Genomic DNA, 17,495 nt, shown 5'->3' with positions numbered 1-17,495 from the left:
ACTGGGAGACTAGTCAGGATCGGGGGAAAGATGACTGCAGCAATGTACAGACACATCCTTGATGAAAACCTGCTCCAGAGCGCTCTGGACCTCAGACTGGGGCGAAGGTTCATCTTCCAACAGGACAACGACCCTAAGCACACAGCCAAAATAACAAAGGAGTGGCTTCGGGACAGCTCTGTGAATGTCCTTGAGTGGCCCAGCCAGAGCCCAGACTTGAACCCGATTGAACATCTCTGGAGAGATCTGAAAATGGCTGTGCACTGACGCTCCCCATCCAACCTGATGGAGCTTGAGAGGTCCTGCAAAGAAGAATGGGAGAAACTGCCCAAAAATAGGTGTGCCAAGCGTGTAGCATCATACTCTAAAAGACTTGAGGCTGTAATTGCTGCCAAAGGTGCTTCAACAAAGTATTGAGCAATGGCTGTGAATACTTATGTACGCGTTAGATTTACAAAAAATTTGAACAAATGTTTTTCACTTTGTCATGATGGGGTATTGTGTGTAGAATTTTGAGGGGAAAAAATGTATTTAATCCATTTTGGTCTAAGGCTGTAACATAACAAAATGTGGAAAAAGTGAAGCGCTGTGAATACTTTCCGGATGCACTTTATATAGGGCACAATATCCGATATTGACTACATGATTATTGTGGCTAAAAGAGTTAATGATATTATTGTGATATCTATAGAATGTTTTTTTGTAAACTAATAATGCATCAGTCAAATTCATCTTAAACTTTCTTTACTGTGCATTTTGTCTCTTTTTCTGCAAATGAATTACACTCAAAATACAAGTGTAGGGAAAACAAAACATTATCAAATGTGTATTATCACTGCAGCGTGATATCAGTATTTAATTTATAAATGTCACATTTATCAATACCGGTATGTATTTGAAAATACGGTCATATTACTTGATACCCCGTTATTAAATGACAACTCTAATAATATAATGACAATTTCAATTCAATTCAGTTTATTTTGTATAGCCCAGAATTACAAATTTGCCTCAGAGGGCTTTACAATCTGTACACATGCGACATCCTCTGTCCTTCCCTCACATCGGCACAGGAAGAACGACAGAGGAGGGATCCTTCTCCCAGGATGGACAGAATGCAATAGATGTCATGTGTACAGAATGAACAGCATAACAGAGATACAACACATTCAATGTATATGACATAAATGATTCATATAATAAGACTACTTATAGTAACAGCAGCAATTATTACAGTAGAATTATAATTATGAAAATAGGGATAGTAATGTGATTAATAATAATAATCGAAGTAGCAGTGGATGTCAGTCGGCTCACAGCAGGAGGCACGACTACGGTCCAGGTACCACAACGATTCATGGAAACCTGCAGAGCGAGAAAGCAAAAAGGGCTTCAGGGTGGAAGTAAAGCTAAAATGCTTAATGGTACAGCTAATAGTAATAGTAATGTGACTAGTAATAACCTCACTCCACTACACTACATACCAGTGTTTGTATTTTATTAACACAGTAATTGCTTCCTTCCACAAAGTGGACATTGTTGAGTTTGCATTTGCAGAACATTGACCATTTCCTGTGTTGCGATATGAATCAGAGATAAACAATAATGTGCCATAAAAAGACCATCATCTGCAACAGTGGGTTTATTTGTTCATTTGTTTGGATCCCCACTACTCACCACCAAGCTCTCTGGGGTCCAGACAAGTTAACATTACATCATAATGTGAAACATATAATTAAAAATCCAAGGACAAGGGGAACAAAAGAAAATCAAGCAAACTACAAATACCAAAGATAAAACTAGTAATGACAATAATAGCAACAATAGCAACAAGTACCCACACTATATCGCAATAGTGAGTAAAATATTTGATACAGCTTTAAAAAAGATAGTAGTACGACCACAATACAGCGACTGAGAAAACACAATAAAATAAAAAATAAGAAAGTGCCTTATTAATGATCATATAGTCAGATATTACGAAGCAAAAAAAGTATATGAGAATGTTTTTCACTTAAATTTCTCTTTTGTTCATGACTCATATAGATTGATAACATGATTGTGCTACATCTGTACTAGAAAAGGCATTTTACGTTTTAAGCATCATCCTTTTTACTGCCCCGGTTTATTTAGAACCAATGCCTTTCTTCAGGCTGTTAGAGATGACAATTAGAGATGAATTTGAAAACTAAGCTCATGGGCAGCATGGTTCCAAGAAGGTAGCATCCCAGTCTTGGAAAACAACAGTTGCTTAATTATGCAGTCATGCAAAATGAGTTGTAAAGCAGTAGGGGCACTTCATTATCTACTTTGAAAAAAAAGGGTGCAAGAACTATGAAGTGAGTGATTTCCATCTGAATGGAGGAGGACTTTCTCCTCCAGAAGGTTCACTGGAGGGAGAGAGCAAATCTTTTAAATAGAAAAGTTAGAAAAAAAGCATTTCTAATCTGATTGTATTTCGGCAACAACACCAAACAAACCAGCCAAAGGACAGGAAATCCTAATGCTGGTAAATTAACAAAGATGATCACTGAGATGAAACAAGATTTATATACCAGCAGATGTCTCTGAGCCTTTGTAGTTTTGTAAGAAGGGTGTAATGTCGTTGTTGATTACTGTTTTTGGTGAAAAGGCTGCATGAAGTTTGTAGCAATATATGCCAACAATATCTACAATAGAATCAAAGAAAGAGGGACAGAAAAATAGAAAAGTAAGACTAAAGAAAGAGTAAGACACATGAAAAAATAAAAGACAGCGACAAGAGAGAGAGGGAGAGATCTGTGTGTGTGTGTGTGTGTGTGTGTGTGTGTGTGTGTGTGTGTGTGTGTGTGTGTGTGTGTGTGTGTGTGTGTGTGTGTGTGTGTGTGTGTGTGTGTGTGAAACAGCTTGGCTCAGGTGTGAAAGTCTGGCTAGTTGTCCCATTGTGCTTCCATTGTGCTTCCTTCCTCTGCCTGATCAGAAGGATGTGCAAAACAACCAAGGGGGAACCCATTCAAAGGTAGAAAGTCTTATATGTTCCTCTGAGAATACTAAGATTTTTATTTTATTTTCAGCAGCAGCCATGTGGGTAAGCTTATCCAGTCAGTAACCAGGCTCCTCTACTTTTAGAGTTAGCCATCTATTAACAACTCCAGGTTTCTCCTTTGAGGTTGTAACCTGGAGTATCTTGTGTTATGTCGCCATCTGGTGGCCGCTCAGTTAAACGAATCAATGTTTGACATTAAATTACATGTGTAGTTTGTTTTCAGCTACATGTCAAGTTGTTAATAGTAAGAAAAAAATGTAAAACTTATTTTGTGTGCATCAGCGCTGTGAGTGTTGGGCATTGTAACCAATAGCAACTAAATGAACCAATAGCAACTAAATGTTTGATGATACCTCAGAAATTATTTCATTTGAAAGACTAAAGACTGAAGGGGCCGACTGTGGCTCTGTGGAGAGCAGGGTCGTCCTCCAATCAGAGGATCTGCGGTTAGACCCCAAGTAGATTGGTGTTAGTTAGACTTAGAGTTCTGATGGGCAGGTGGCACCTTGCTTGGTAGCCCCTGTCATCAGTGAATGAATGGGTGTGAATGGGTGAATGATATGTATTGTAAAAAGCGCTTTGAGTGGTCGGAAGACTAGAAAAGCCCTATACAAGTACAGTCCATTACCACAATAAGTGTTCATGCAGGGCTCTTTTGAAACTAATGTTTCATTAGTACAACAGGTTATTATTTATCACCTACTGGCCATTACATAATTAATGAAAACAAAACCTCTTATTATTGTGTCTTGAAAAGAGTGTAACTTTGGAAGATATACTTGACTTGAATAAGTCAGACAGTTGACTTCTCTTATTTATTTATATGTCAATCCATCTATTCATTTATTTATGTTGTATATATGATACAAGGATGGCCAATATGAATAGGAAGAATAATTACAGTAAACAAACGCTGTTTCAATGTCAATATGGGAACCTGTTGTTTAAAGACAAAATTAACCTATCCTTTCAATGTTCTGGTTAATGTTGGCATGAGCTATTTTGGTCAAATATAGGGTTCTCATTGGAGCCATGGTTTCCCTTGATTTAACGTAAAACAAACACAGCGTCATTCTACATGTTCCTCAGTTTTTTATAGATATCGGATGAAAAAAATACTTCATCAATTTTACAAATAAGAACAAATTTGACGCGTAAATACTAACTGAACATTGCAAAAGGTATTTGACGCTCCATATATCCAATTTTATTGAGACTGTTAATCATATAATTTAACTTTGTTATGACAATCAGCCAGCTGCCTAAGAACTATTTCTTTTTTTTTTTACTCCACCTCTTCTCTACTGTACTGTCGTCATTATATACACACACACTAACACGTACATACTTAAAGGTCATGATTTATACATGTCCAAAACCAATGCCACGTCCAATAGGTGACATTGTTTTCTAAAGTCTTGAACCCAGATTTTCCACTTGATCTCCTGAACCTTCTTGAACTGCCAGTCAATACAAACACATGTGATGCAGCTAATCGCCGTTCCAGTCCACAGAACTTTATTTGATATTCTAGTGGAGATCCCAAAGATTCCAAAGATACAAACTGAGATTTGTGAACATGTGAATAAAATGATGCAGAAGACTTTAGAAGGATTTATTTATTTATTTATTTATTTATTTATTTATTTATTTATTTATTTATTTATTTATACAGTTTAAAGTTACAGGGACAATGCACATGTATATTCATTTCTGTAAATAGGCCAGTTTAGCCTGGGCACGCAAATGAGAGCTACAAAAGACAGGAATGGCAACACTGTACATATTTCAAAACACATTTCATAAAACACATGAAATACTTTAAAACAAAGACAACAATACATAAAACGTAGAACAAAGCACAATTTTGGTTATTTACAGAGTATGGTCACAAACATTGTCTTTTAACCATAATGTTAAATGAGACGATATGTGTCACTGTTCCATGTGTGAGCTGCGCTCACTAAAAACTCACACTGTCTGGTGGCCGTCCTCCTCATTATACAATTACTACATTTCCATTTGGTGCAAAGGTGCAGCCACCATAACATTGATTTTAAAATTAGTGTAATAAAGAGCTGAAATGAGCTGATACAGAATACATGTGATAGTGGGACAGTGTGAAATAGAAGGGTTTCATCAGCACCAAAGCTACTCAGGGAGAAAAAAAAAGGTTAAGTGGTTGAAACATGAGGTGGCTTTAAAGTTTTAACAAACACATTTTTGACAATAACACATACAGTACTGATGATATGTATTACATGAAATCTGCTACCATGCAAGGTGCCACCTGTTTATCGGGATCGATCTAACATTCATGACCAGTCAGACACTTCTGTCACAGCCTGCGGGAGCAATGTGGGGTCGATGTGTCTTCTTGCTCAAGGACACATCGACATGGACTAGTGGAGCCGGGGATCGGACCGCCGATCCTCTGATTGAAGGACAACCCTGCTCTATCACTGAGCCACAGTCGCCCCAAAAATGGTGTCTCTGGATACTTTGGGATCTTAGCTAGAATATATAATACAATTTGAACAATACTTTCCTTTGCAAAAAGGGGCTAGTAATTATATATCTATTGGTAGTACAACATGTTTGAAGAGGTTTATAAATTGATTGTTCTCAAGTACTGCTTAGGTATATCTTGTTATGTTACAATATTTTATGTTGTGTTATGTTGTGTTATCTTATCTTACAAAGAATTCCATGTGTTGTATTCATTTCTTCTTTCATCCCACTTGGGGGCACTCAAGCTCTATTATTCATGTAAAGGATGGCAGACAGCTTGCAGTTGCCAGTTCACCAGACTGAGTGAAAGGAAGTCACATGGTTTCCCGGTTGGGTGTCCAGTTGCACCCTGAAAATGCCTGATCTAAGCACTTGGGGTGCTGTTGCTCTAATGTCCTTCATCACCCTCCTGCAATACTCTTAGAGACTCCTGGTGTGTAAATGAGGTATTAATGAGACAGTCTGGTGGAGACTGCCCTTTGAAATTCAACTGCTTCAATCCCTTTAATTTTCTGGGTTTTTCCAAAATAAAGCAGTGTCAACCTTCTGTTAAAATATATAGATCTTATACACTATGTCTGGTTACTGGTGCAATCTAAAATAACCTACAATATGAATGATTTAAACAGAGGATTTGACCTCTTTGTCAACATTCATGTGGCTCTGTGGCTTCACGTGTCCCTGTCACATCTCTGCACTTATATGCTTGTGGTTTCTATTCTGCACACAACACAAAACCTACACGAGATTATACCACATGACAGCACTGCTGTATGGTAACCACTTCTCAACCCAAGGTGGTTTATGTGTTGTTTTTTTCATTTAACATTTGCAGTACGGTTTTGTTGCTTTCACTAGATGGCAGTCATCAGCAATGATTCAGCCGTTTGCTGGGCCTGAGGAGAATCCCCTAACCAATCTGCCAGGCAGGGCAGTTTCCAGGAAATCACATGTCTGATGGTAAAAGTGCCAAATACAACCAACCGAGTCGCTGTTACACCGCCTTAAAGCAGCACAGGTCAGGGCTGTTGTGTTGTTGTTTTATTAAGCTGACAGAGGATCAGTTTCTGTTTACCACGAAGTCAAAAACAGACACCAGATCAGTGTTTTTGTATAACCTTTGTTCCCAAGCCGGGACTTTCCTTAACTGATCATGTGGTGTGTGTTGGTTGAATGTTTTTTCTTTATCTTTAACTGAGCAAACCACACATCAACTGAAAACCACACATCAACTGCTGATGATTTAAAAGTAATCGGAAACACTGTGCTGCAGTAAATGTTGTAATTGCCCCAGTCTCCAGGGGAAGTTAGGGGATTCACAAACAGACAGTGGGAGTTTACCTGACTGTAAAATACAAAAGCTTCCTGCTCAGTAAAAATGACTGCACAATGGAAGGATATTTACCCCATTATATCCAGAGTAGTATCATGACTTATCTGAATTATTTATTTTCCAAGATCAACTCGAAAATGTATTTTTTAAAATACTTTTTGGAGCATTATGTTTCTGACTGTTCTATTCCATTCTATTCAGTTCAAACTCAAGAAGAAAAAAAAGAAGTTACATCGGTATCATTTCTGTTGTGCTTTATGCTGCATCAGTTCCTTTCATTATGTTTGGTTTAAAGAGGAGAAGAAAAGCAAGTATCATATAACAGTGAAGCCAATCTGTTATGTGACTCTTTATCTTACTGAAATTGCTCCATTTTGATCAGTTCCTCTGTGATGGATTGTACCAACCTTCTGAAGTGTTTCAGGGACAGGAAATACAATATAACATATGCAAAAGGCTTAATCCAATATTTGTGTTATTTATCTTGTATAAAAAAGTATGCTTTGATTGTGTTGCACATCTATTTAAGGGATGCCTGTAGGCAGTGGTCGAAAGAAATTACGTACATTTACTCAAGTGCTGTACTTGATGCACTTGTGTTTTACTTTACTTTATGAGTATTTTATATTTTAAACAGCTTTATACTTCTACTCCACTACAATTCCGAGAACAATTTGTACTTTTTACTCCTCTTCATTTACAGATATAGTTACTTTAAGAATGAACAATTCTGTTTATAACATACATTACATTAAGATTAATCCTTGTGACCCCCTAGGGTATTTTCACATTGCTGTATTGGTACTTTTACATGATTAAATACTTCTTTCACCACTGAATATATTTAATACGATATAAGCAGGATAGCTTGCCATTCGCTACAGAAACCTGATTTGAAGTATTCTATATGCCAGGTGGAAAATAAAGGCCACAGGTTTGTTTAATAAAAAAGTCTCTCCATCAACAGTCACTTGTTCTGTCAAAGTGTCCTTGTTGCCTTATTGTCAGTGAAGTCATTACAGAGAAGCGTGCATACAGTCCAGTTTTTGACGTGTTTGAAGTGTTTTGTAACTCAAATATATTACACCCGCTGACTATGATCAACAGAAGCTGCATCCCTGAAAGGAAGAGGGGTATCAGTAACATCACAATGCTCTCAGTCACAAAAGGGTGGGGCTAGGTTGTAGTTTGGCTGAGTCAGGCAGCCGCTGAATGCACAACACAGCACAGAAAGAGAAAGCTAGACGAGAGGGACTTTCCAGCTCGGCAGCGTCGTGGTGCAGTGGTATGGTGCAGAACTGGTTGGGCAAAAGCTGCTCAGCACATACACACACACACACAGAATGCATTATCAGGTGCACACTGAGGTTTGAAGATGCACATGACTCCTTTCTAGTACACCATAAATAAATACAACCACAGTGATTCAAATCTTTTATTTGACGCACTACCCTTTATTTTCTAACTACATTCCCATGCTGTCGGCCATTTTGTGTTTGGGTTTTTAACGATCTCACCTTAAGATGGCGTTACTTTTGACATTGGCTTTTTCCACTTTGTGCCTATCTGCCTTTATGACCCGCAGGCAGCACAAAATGGTTGATGGGAAGCAGCCAAGTTTATGATGAGTCACTGAGCAGGGTTGTAACTCCAAACTGACAGCTTTGTCAAGAACAATAAGAAATAAATTTGGTTACAGCCAGACCTCCACACGTTCTATTTATTCATCAAGGGGATCATAAAAAGTTTTAATCAACAGCATGACAAGATTCACCAAGAAGCATGTGATCATTCAGTTAATGTTGGAACATTAAAATAAGTTTGTCTAAAGTTAAGAGACATTGTAGGCAAGACTTTGCAGCCAAAGTATGGGGACAACCCATTCTTGAATTTTACATATTTTAAATGTAAATCTAAGTGTAAGCTGCAGTTTGGGTCTACATGTCATACCCACATTACTAACAAATCCCTCATACTGTGGATACTGTACTGATACTGTCTAACTAGTCAGCACGTGACTTCAGCCACCATTTTGTAGAGGCACAGACGTCTCTACAAGATGGTGATTATTGTTGCCAATGCTGAGCCTGATCTTTGTCGATAGAGGGGGTTGGTGTTTTGACATAATGCCTCATATCACTTCACTGTACCTTTGGTTTTTATGACACATCACCTGGCATCTTTATAAAAATCCTCACTGCCAGAACAAAAAGATAAACAGTGCTGGTAGTCAGGGACTTTCCAGGTCGGCTCAAACATAAAACAAACCCCACAGTCAAACCAGAAATTCAATAGACAAAGCAGACACTAATATGGGATTGAAAAAGCTCGCCTCAGACTACTAACCAGTATAACAAATTCACAATCACCACCACTCTCAGCAATACTTGAATAATTTAATTTAAGTTATTTTTACGTGATGAGTTCCCTCCTTTTTATCCAACAGTGCAGTGTGACTTGAGCCGAGTCATCTGGGCCTGTATAAAACCTGCTAACTCAGAATTTTCACTGTAGAATTAAAAACTAAACCAAATGCACATTCTTGCAAAGAACTTAAAATATAGTACTTTCACTTTTTCCTATGAACGTTGTTAAATGTTTGTTGAATGAAGGAATTAACTTTATTTATATAGCACATTCATAGAATGCAGCACAAAGTCCTTTACAGTTCATCAAAAAAAACTATGATTTAAATACCATACACATACACAAGGAGGAGGGGAAAACATTAGTGTTTTTATTCTCTAAAAGTAACAACAACTCATAAATCCTAGTTGCTGCTAGCTATGGTAAATATTAAAAAAAGTATGTGCTATCGTTTGAAACTGTCCACTGACTCAGCAAGTGTTCCATATTTTAGGGGCAACAGGGCTGAAAATAACATCCCCAAATGCTTTTGTGGCGACCTAAGGAACAGTTCAAAGAGCAACTGTGGAGGATCTTATTGTTTGTGGAGGATTATAAAATGATGATGGAGTCTCTGATATAAAAGGGCGGTGAGGCTATTTAGTTCCTTAAAAACTAAGAGAAGGACTTTGAGCTCAATTCTTAAAGTTACAGGGAGCCAGTATGTGGGTGGCTGTGGCACACGAGGTAGAGCGCACGTCCTGCAACCACAAGGTTGGTGGATCAAACCCCTTACAGTCAACATGCTGAGGTGTCCTTGAGCGAGACACGTAACCCCCGGGTGCTTCTTAGTAGCCCACTGCTCCTCTGGGATGGGTTAAATGCAGATAATTGTAATTTCCCCATTGTGGGACTAATAAAGGCTTAATTATTATTATTATTATTATATGTTGCATAAAACAGGAGGTAATTCAGAGGATTTGAGTCATCCACCACAAAGAGCTGTTGAAGGACTTTATAAATATGTGACACAAGGCTCAAAAAATATAATTCAAACAGAAACATTCTGTTTTAGACATCTTTTATTTGGGACATACACATGAGGCAACCTTTGGCCACTCTGATCATAAAAGTTCATGGAGTCAACTATGTGCTGTCATTTCAAATTGTATTCATCTGGACCCAATACAAGGGCATGAAATAGAAAACTAAAGCAGACATGTATCCATCAGAAATCCCTCATCTTTTTTTTGGGACTAATTTACAAAATCGAATGTAATTTCAACAACATAAATAACAACAAAAGTATACGACAAGAATTGAGAAGGTTCCACATGTTTTAACATTTTTGAAAAATATATGTCCATGCTCTCTTTCATTTTCTTTATTTATACAACAAAATTTACATAAACATTTTATCAGGTATGTGTGTATACGTTCAGTATATGTGTGGCCATTGTCTTCAGTTGTTCTATCAACAGTATGACTTACAAAAGAAGAACACTTTCATCAGGTTAGCTGTTGGTCCAACGTGCATCACAACCCCACAGAACATTTGTCTCAGAGATCACAAGGATCTCCAGCATCGGCTCAGTGTCAGCGGTTTGTCACTGTGGTGAGCTTCCCTCAGCAAAAAGCTTCTCCCTCAGTTTGTAGTAGCTCCCCTTCCCGTCCATCAGGTCCTGGTGAGTCCCTTGCTCCTGAACTCTGCCGTCACCGATCACAACAATCTGATCTGCCCGCTCAATGGTCTTCAGGCTGTGAGCGATCACCAGCAGGGTCTGGTTGGGACAACTCGCCAGGGCCTGCTGAATCTGTGAGGAGTCAATGGCAGAATTATTCATCTTTAAGTATTTCTCTGTTCTTAGGTGAGAGCAGAGCTAAAGGATGTCAAAAGAAACATTTAAATATATTATTTAAAAGGAGACACCCCAAGTATAAAACAATATAACTAATAGATGTCACCATGAAACTTTCCAATTTGAGTACTTGCATTGAGACTATTATTTTTTATATTACACGTTTTCTGAAAATGAATGTTTAAATATTCAAACGAGGCATTATCTAATTGTAACTTTTGGAGAATTTAAGAGAAATCTAGAAATGCAAATAGATAAAGTAGTAACATATACACCTTAATTTGTATTTATGATATTGTCTTTCCTCTAGCAAGATGTTATGGAAATACAATAGACCTCTCAAAACTGCCCAGTGGCAAAAAAGCAATGTTTTTGACTGAAGTCTTTCCCCTAAAATACAGTGATATATAAAAGAATAAAAAATAAAACAAGGAGTTATATAAATTCGCCAGACCAGCCAATCAGCTTTGCACTTCAGCAGCTCATTCAGAAACATGACTACATTGCTGTAGTATTCCTTTGGGAGAGTTTAAATGAGTATACATGCAAAAACTAACTGTAAATATATAATAATAATAATAATAATAATAATAATAATAAATATTTACTAAGAATGAATATGACTGGCTGTCAGTGAGCACACAGAGCATGCATGCAAGACCTATGATTTATCAGATAGATTAGTTAAAATTCCCTACTGCTAAGTTTAAAAAAAAAGTTTTTTTAAATTACAGGACCCAATTTGCCTTACACATGTTTCTCTCTAACTACCCCACATGTAGGACTATATCTTGCAATGTCAATGTTGTCATTTAAATGGGTAAGAGCTGGGTGGATGCACTAAACACATTAATGGGAATCACTGAACGCTGCAAATTTTGTTGAAAATTGAACTTTCTTTTCTTATAGACTTTTTTGCCCTGAAGATTTAATTTATCATCATTGCTCAATTCTCATTGATTAATTGAGCAATGATGTGTGCAGTACTTCCTATATACTGTATGTGTATTAAATACTGACTGTATGTTTTTAGTCCGAAGTGACCACCTATTGTTTTCGCCACAGGTGATCACTTGCAGACAACCAGTCAGATTAATTCACTGTAGTGATACAGATTCTTCTGTTCCACATATCACATATTACTCACATTTAACTGATGGTATAGAACCCACAGACTTCTAGCCCTGGGGGGAAGATGGGACATACCTTTTTTTCACTCTCCATATCCAGAGAGCTGGTTATTTCATCCAGAATGAGGACCTGTGGCTGCCTGACCAGAGCTCGAGCAATGGCTATCCGCTGCCTCTCGCTCTTGGACAGATGGTCGCCACGTTCACCCACCTCTGAGAAATGAACAACAATATAAAATCATAACTGACAGCGTCGTGGCAGAGACGCCCTCAGGTTCCCCCCCCTAAATTAACAAGTCTAGCTCTGTTGACACTGTTGCCGTTGTTTGCACTGTTAGCGCTTTAAGCACTGTTAGCTGCCATTGTGATATTTAACGTGGATGCAATAGATATGCTCTGAATTTCCAATTAAGCAGCTTTAAGATTAATAAATAAAAAGTCAAAGTTCCATCATCAATATAGCTCTACAAATTATATTTTCTTCACTCTACCATCCACAGAAGGTTTTAACTGTATCTAGTCATTCAGCCAGCGAAAAAGCTTGCCTGTATCGTAGCCCTTCTCCAGCTGCAGGATGAAGTCATGGGCGTTGGCTTTGCGTGCTGCTTCCTGGATCTCATCCAAGGAGCATTCAGCAAGCCCGTAGGTGATGTTGTCTCTGATGGAGCCAGAGAAGAGCACAGGCTCCTGGCTCACCACAGCAATCTGTCAAACAGACTCTCATCAGCCTACAGTTTTCCGAATCCCACTAGTTTAAGGATTAGCTCCAGAGGAGGGGCCATGAACCTGATGCATTTAGCTGGAGTGTATACCTGAGTTATTTTTCCTTGTTGTTGTTTTTTTTTACTGATTACCACTTTGATGCTGTAGTATACCTGAGTTATTTTTCCTTGTTGTTGTTTTTTTTTACTGATTACCACTTTGATGCTGTAGTACTGCAAATTACCCCGCTGTGGGACTAAAAGAGGATAATCTTATCTTATCTTGACTTCCATTTAGTCTACTTTCTAGATAAAAGCAATTTAAACACAGATAAGAGACATAAATTCTCTAAGACAAGAGTTAAACAACTAAAAGTGGTGTGCGTCATCCGGAAAAACCCCTGATTAACTACCTTCTTGTGGAGGAAACGGTGGTCATAGGACTCCAGTGGTTCATTGTCCAACAGGATTTCTCCATCCTGCTGCTCATAGAAGCGCTCCAGCAGACTCACACAGGTGCTTTTTCCTTTTCCAGATGGACCCACCAGTGCCGTCATCTGACCTGACTTCAGCTCCAAAGAAAAGTCCTGAAATGAGGAGATAACAATGAAAACATAAAACATAGTTTGGTGTCTGTAGTTTTTAACACATAAGTTTATAAGTAGCTGTAAATACTTTGGAGGGAAAGCCTGTGAAAATAATTTACTTTAGCTTATCAATTTCTATACTTCTATAAGAAAAAATTCTGTGAACTGGACAAATTCAGGCTACAGAAGTCCCCTTGTCAACATGCCGGTCAGACCTCACCTGCAGCACTGTTTTGTCGGGTTGTGTAGGATAGGCAAAGTTGAGATTGCGGAAGATGACGTGCCCCTTCATCTGATCAGGTTTGAGTTTCCCCTCCATGCTGACCTGAGGTTTTCGGTCCATGTACTCAAACACTTTCCCAGCTGCCCCCACAGAGTTCAGCATGTCGCCAAAGATGTAGGTGAGTGTCTAAAATATGTCATAAAACTGAGCACTTAATAGCATAATGTTTTCATCTTTAGAGTCAGAGCCGCAGTAAAAAAATGAATATTTTTGCATGCAATCATATGTTTAGGATAGTGTGGGACAGGCATGTCTGGTTATACCTGCATCAAAGCTATCAGCCAATGAGATATACTTCATAAGAAGATTCTTTAAAAGGTAACTACAAAAAAAATAATTCTATCATCTTGTAATAAAACGTATTAAAACTAAGCAGTTATATACCCTGATGTTGTCTCCTAGATCTGACTGGTAGAGGATGAAGGAAAGCAGGTTGCCAGTGGTCATCTGTCCACTCTGGATGAACAGCCTGCCGTAGTACAACATGATCACCTGCATGCCCAACCCTGTTATCTATAAACACAAACACACACAAACACAGGCAGAACTACTGTTAAATAAGGTGATATACAATGATATGCTCGGTACTACTTGTTGTCCAAAATGCAATTTTGCTAAAAACTACAAACTTCTCACCCTCCGTGCCAGAAGATAAACAGCTCTGATGGTGTTCTGGTGGGTCTTGAGTATGTGTGTGTCCATCAAGCGGTCGTCATAACGACGGGCTTCATGCTTCTCTGTGTTAAAGCTCCTTACCACATGAATGCTGGACACTACCTCGTTCACCACTTCATTAGACAGAGCCATCGAGTCCTGCACTGCCAGGGACAGCCGCTGAGGGAGGAATAAAAAATAAATGAAAGTCATCTTATTACCTAAGGCAAGGGTAGGAAATGGGGTAGGCTTTTACGTGTCTTTAAAATGGTCTAAATGAGACTATTAAACTTCATCACGCCAGCTAATCTGCCTTTACAGCCTTCTTGTTTTGCTCAAGCAATCGAGGTGCAGTTTGTTTATAACTTAACGTAAGCTTATATCTTTTAAACTATTGCATTCATGCTTCAAAAATCGTAAAAGTATCGTTCATTTGTGAATATCATCTAGTTGAACATAACGTGTAAGAATCATAAACGTTTGTTTCCCATAGAGTTAACTTTCTGCAATAATCCAATATCCAATGGAAAAATTCCATTATCTGTTTGTGGAGCTGTCACTGTTGCCGACTTTGCGACTTTCTCACAAGATTTAGCAACTTTTTGAGCTAGTGCTGCTATCTACTTTCATTGGAAAAGAGTTGGCAACACTGGGTTGTTTTCTTCAGTTAGATCATTTTTTTAATGTAGCGCACTCTCGCTGGTTTTTAGGATGTTCTCAAGCGGCTCCTCCTCGGGGCAGAAGCAGAGACTGGAACCAGGACTGTGAGGGGCAGACTATCAGAGCCAGCTGCAGCTAAATGTGAGGTTTCCTAAATGGACCCTGATGCTCGGAAACACTACATTTGGACTTTTGTCTACAGGGACCGCCAAAATAAACACAAAATGAAAACTCCACATATTAGCTTTAAATTGAATAAGTAAGGCCCAACCAGAGCCCTGTACTATTGTGAAGGAAAAAATACATTTTAATCTGTAATAAGATATTTTCAGCAAAGACAAAGAAGATGTGCACAACCACTGGTTTAATATATATTTTTTTGTTTATGAGCACAATTTGTCTTTTTAAACACATAATGACCAATCTTCTAAATCATTTTAATGATTTTGATCAGTTAAAACATGATTCTGAGGATCTCATTGTCAATTCAACATTTCTTGTGAACCTGCCTTTTACCTGGTAGTGTGTGTCATAGACGTTCTGAATGAGGCCAGTGATGGGCGTCTCCATCAATACGAGGAATGTGAGCTTCCATGAAAGATTCATCATCAGGGAGATCATGCCCAGTGTCTTGATGAACGTCCTCAGCAGCACATTGACATTCAGACAGACTGCTCTTCCCATCAAGGTGGTGTCTCTAGACAACCTGGATGTGATTTCACCTACACAGAAAATAAAGAGAAATTACGTTCTGTCATGTTCTGCTCTGGTATGTTTTGGACGTCCTTGTATGTTCTGCCCTATTCTGCCCTGTTTCTCTAACTCGTCTTGTTCAGTATTGTTCAATACGTTACTTTGTTCTGAAATGCCTCTTTTCCTGTCTTTATATGTGTCATTTTGTCTTGACATGATTTGTTCCACCCGTCATGTGCGCTGATAAATTATTCATACAGTACATTTGCATGTTATATAAGAGCCTTTACCTGTCTTTGTGGTCTCAAAGAATCCAATTTCCTGTTTGGTCAAAGCCCCAAACAGCTTGACTTTCATTCTGCATGTGAAGGCACTGATGGCACAAAGTAAGATACCCCCTCTGCAGCCTGCACTCACAGAGCTGACAAAATCATAAAAGGAGAAAGTTGGTCAGATATTACCTTGTAAGACACAGGCACATGCCGATGGATGAATGAAAAGAGGAAAGAATAGTCCCATACCTTCCCAGAGAGTACAGGCCCATGAAGAGGAGCGCAGATACAAATTCCTTCGGCTGATACTGAGTGCCAAGGATGTCAATGACTCTCCCAGTGTAGAACGGGATGAACATCTCACCTGAGGAGAGGGACATGCAGAATACACATAATATAACATATTCAGAGAGATGAGAGAGATGCATCAACCAGGCAAATCTACATTAGATTATCATCATCAGATTACCAACTCTTCCATGGCCTTTGTTTCAATTCCCACATTGAGACGTAAATGTTGAAAGTATATGCAATTAATGACAATGACAGTATTTAAAAATTGGGTTCATAGTTCATCATTTTCCATTCCCTTAGCATTTCTTTACTATGGACTGAAATCATCAAAATCATCATCATCAGCTAGTACCACTGGAACCTGAGTACTTAATTTTGTTCCCTTTCATGTACATCATGTGCTGGAATGAAAATTATATATGCTTATCATCATCATCCTCATCCTCATCATCATGTGCTGTAGACCTACTTACACATAACAGCCAGCGTCAGCATCACAAGCCCCCCAAGCAGCAGCAGGTATTCGGGTTTGTACAAACGCAGGACTCTCACAAACAGCACTCTGGCTCTCTGTTTCTTCTCTTTCCCGGCGGCCGCATCGTCGGCGTCCGGGACGGTGATTTCCCAAAACAGCGCACCGGCCAGCGACGCTCCGGCTCCCATGAGCCAGCAGCGCACATCCGCAGACGAGCCACATTCGGTCTCCTCGTGGTAGAACACTTTGGTCCCGGTCTCAAACAGCGCGGGCAGCAGACCGTGAGACACGATAACACGAATAAGCCACGGTTTGAGGTGTCCGAGGGTGAGCAGGGTCACAGCGTTCAGCGCCAACAACCGGAGAGCCGCGAGGACCCAGAGACGCGCTAAATGTCCAAAGTCGCTGCGAGTCGCCACTAGTCCCGTTGCGTAAAACAAGGAGAGGTCGACGCAAACTGCTACGATCAACGCAACGACTCTGCGCATTACTGTTGCTGTGTTGATTGCCATTTTGCAGCCGCAGTCGTCTTCGTAGCCTTCTCTGCCGCTGCAGTCTCTAATGTTGTTTTTCGTCCACTTTCAGTTTCATTTTCTTGTATGGGACCAGTGGTTTCCCCGAAATCCCAACTGCTCTGCACACAACTATATTCAGGATTCCTAAACTGAGTGG

General features: G+C 39.1%; 1 protein-coding gene across 1 annotated transcript; it reads right to left on the bottom strand.

The window, feature by feature from the left end:
* Positions 1–10,260: 10,260 nt before the first annotated feature.
* Positions 10,261–17,404, bottom strand: tap2a (transporter associated with antigen processing, subunit type a). The gene is made up of 11 exons (XM_054606110.1): positions 16,822–17,404; positions 16,304–16,418; positions 16,073–16,203; positions 15,606–15,811; positions 14,412–14,609; positions 14,160–14,288; positions 13,713–13,901; positions 13,319–13,492; positions 12,750–12,909; positions 12,281–12,417; positions 10,261–11,029 (listed from the first exon to the last, which is right to left on the bottom strand). Exons 1-11 carry the CDS (start codon positions 17,333–17,335, stop codon positions 10,823–10,825), a joined length of 2,160 nt encoding a protein of 719 aa, XP_054462085.1. The 5' UTR covers positions 17,336–17,404; the 3' UTR covers positions 10,261–10,822.
* Positions 17,405–17,495: the final 91 nt, after the last annotated feature.

The sequence above is a fragment of the Anoplopoma fimbria genome, chromosome 10 (genome assembly GCF_027596085.1).
Source record: "Anoplopoma fimbria isolate UVic2021 breed Golden Eagle Sablefish chromosome 10, Afim_UVic_2022, whole genome shotgun sequence".
Taxonomy (NCBI): domain Eukaryota; kingdom Metazoa; phylum Chordata; class Actinopteri; order Perciformes; family Anoplopomatidae; genus Anoplopoma; species Anoplopoma fimbria.
The sequence above is the reverse complement of the archived record's forward strand: the minus strand, read 5'-3'. Positions and strand labels throughout refer to the sequence as shown.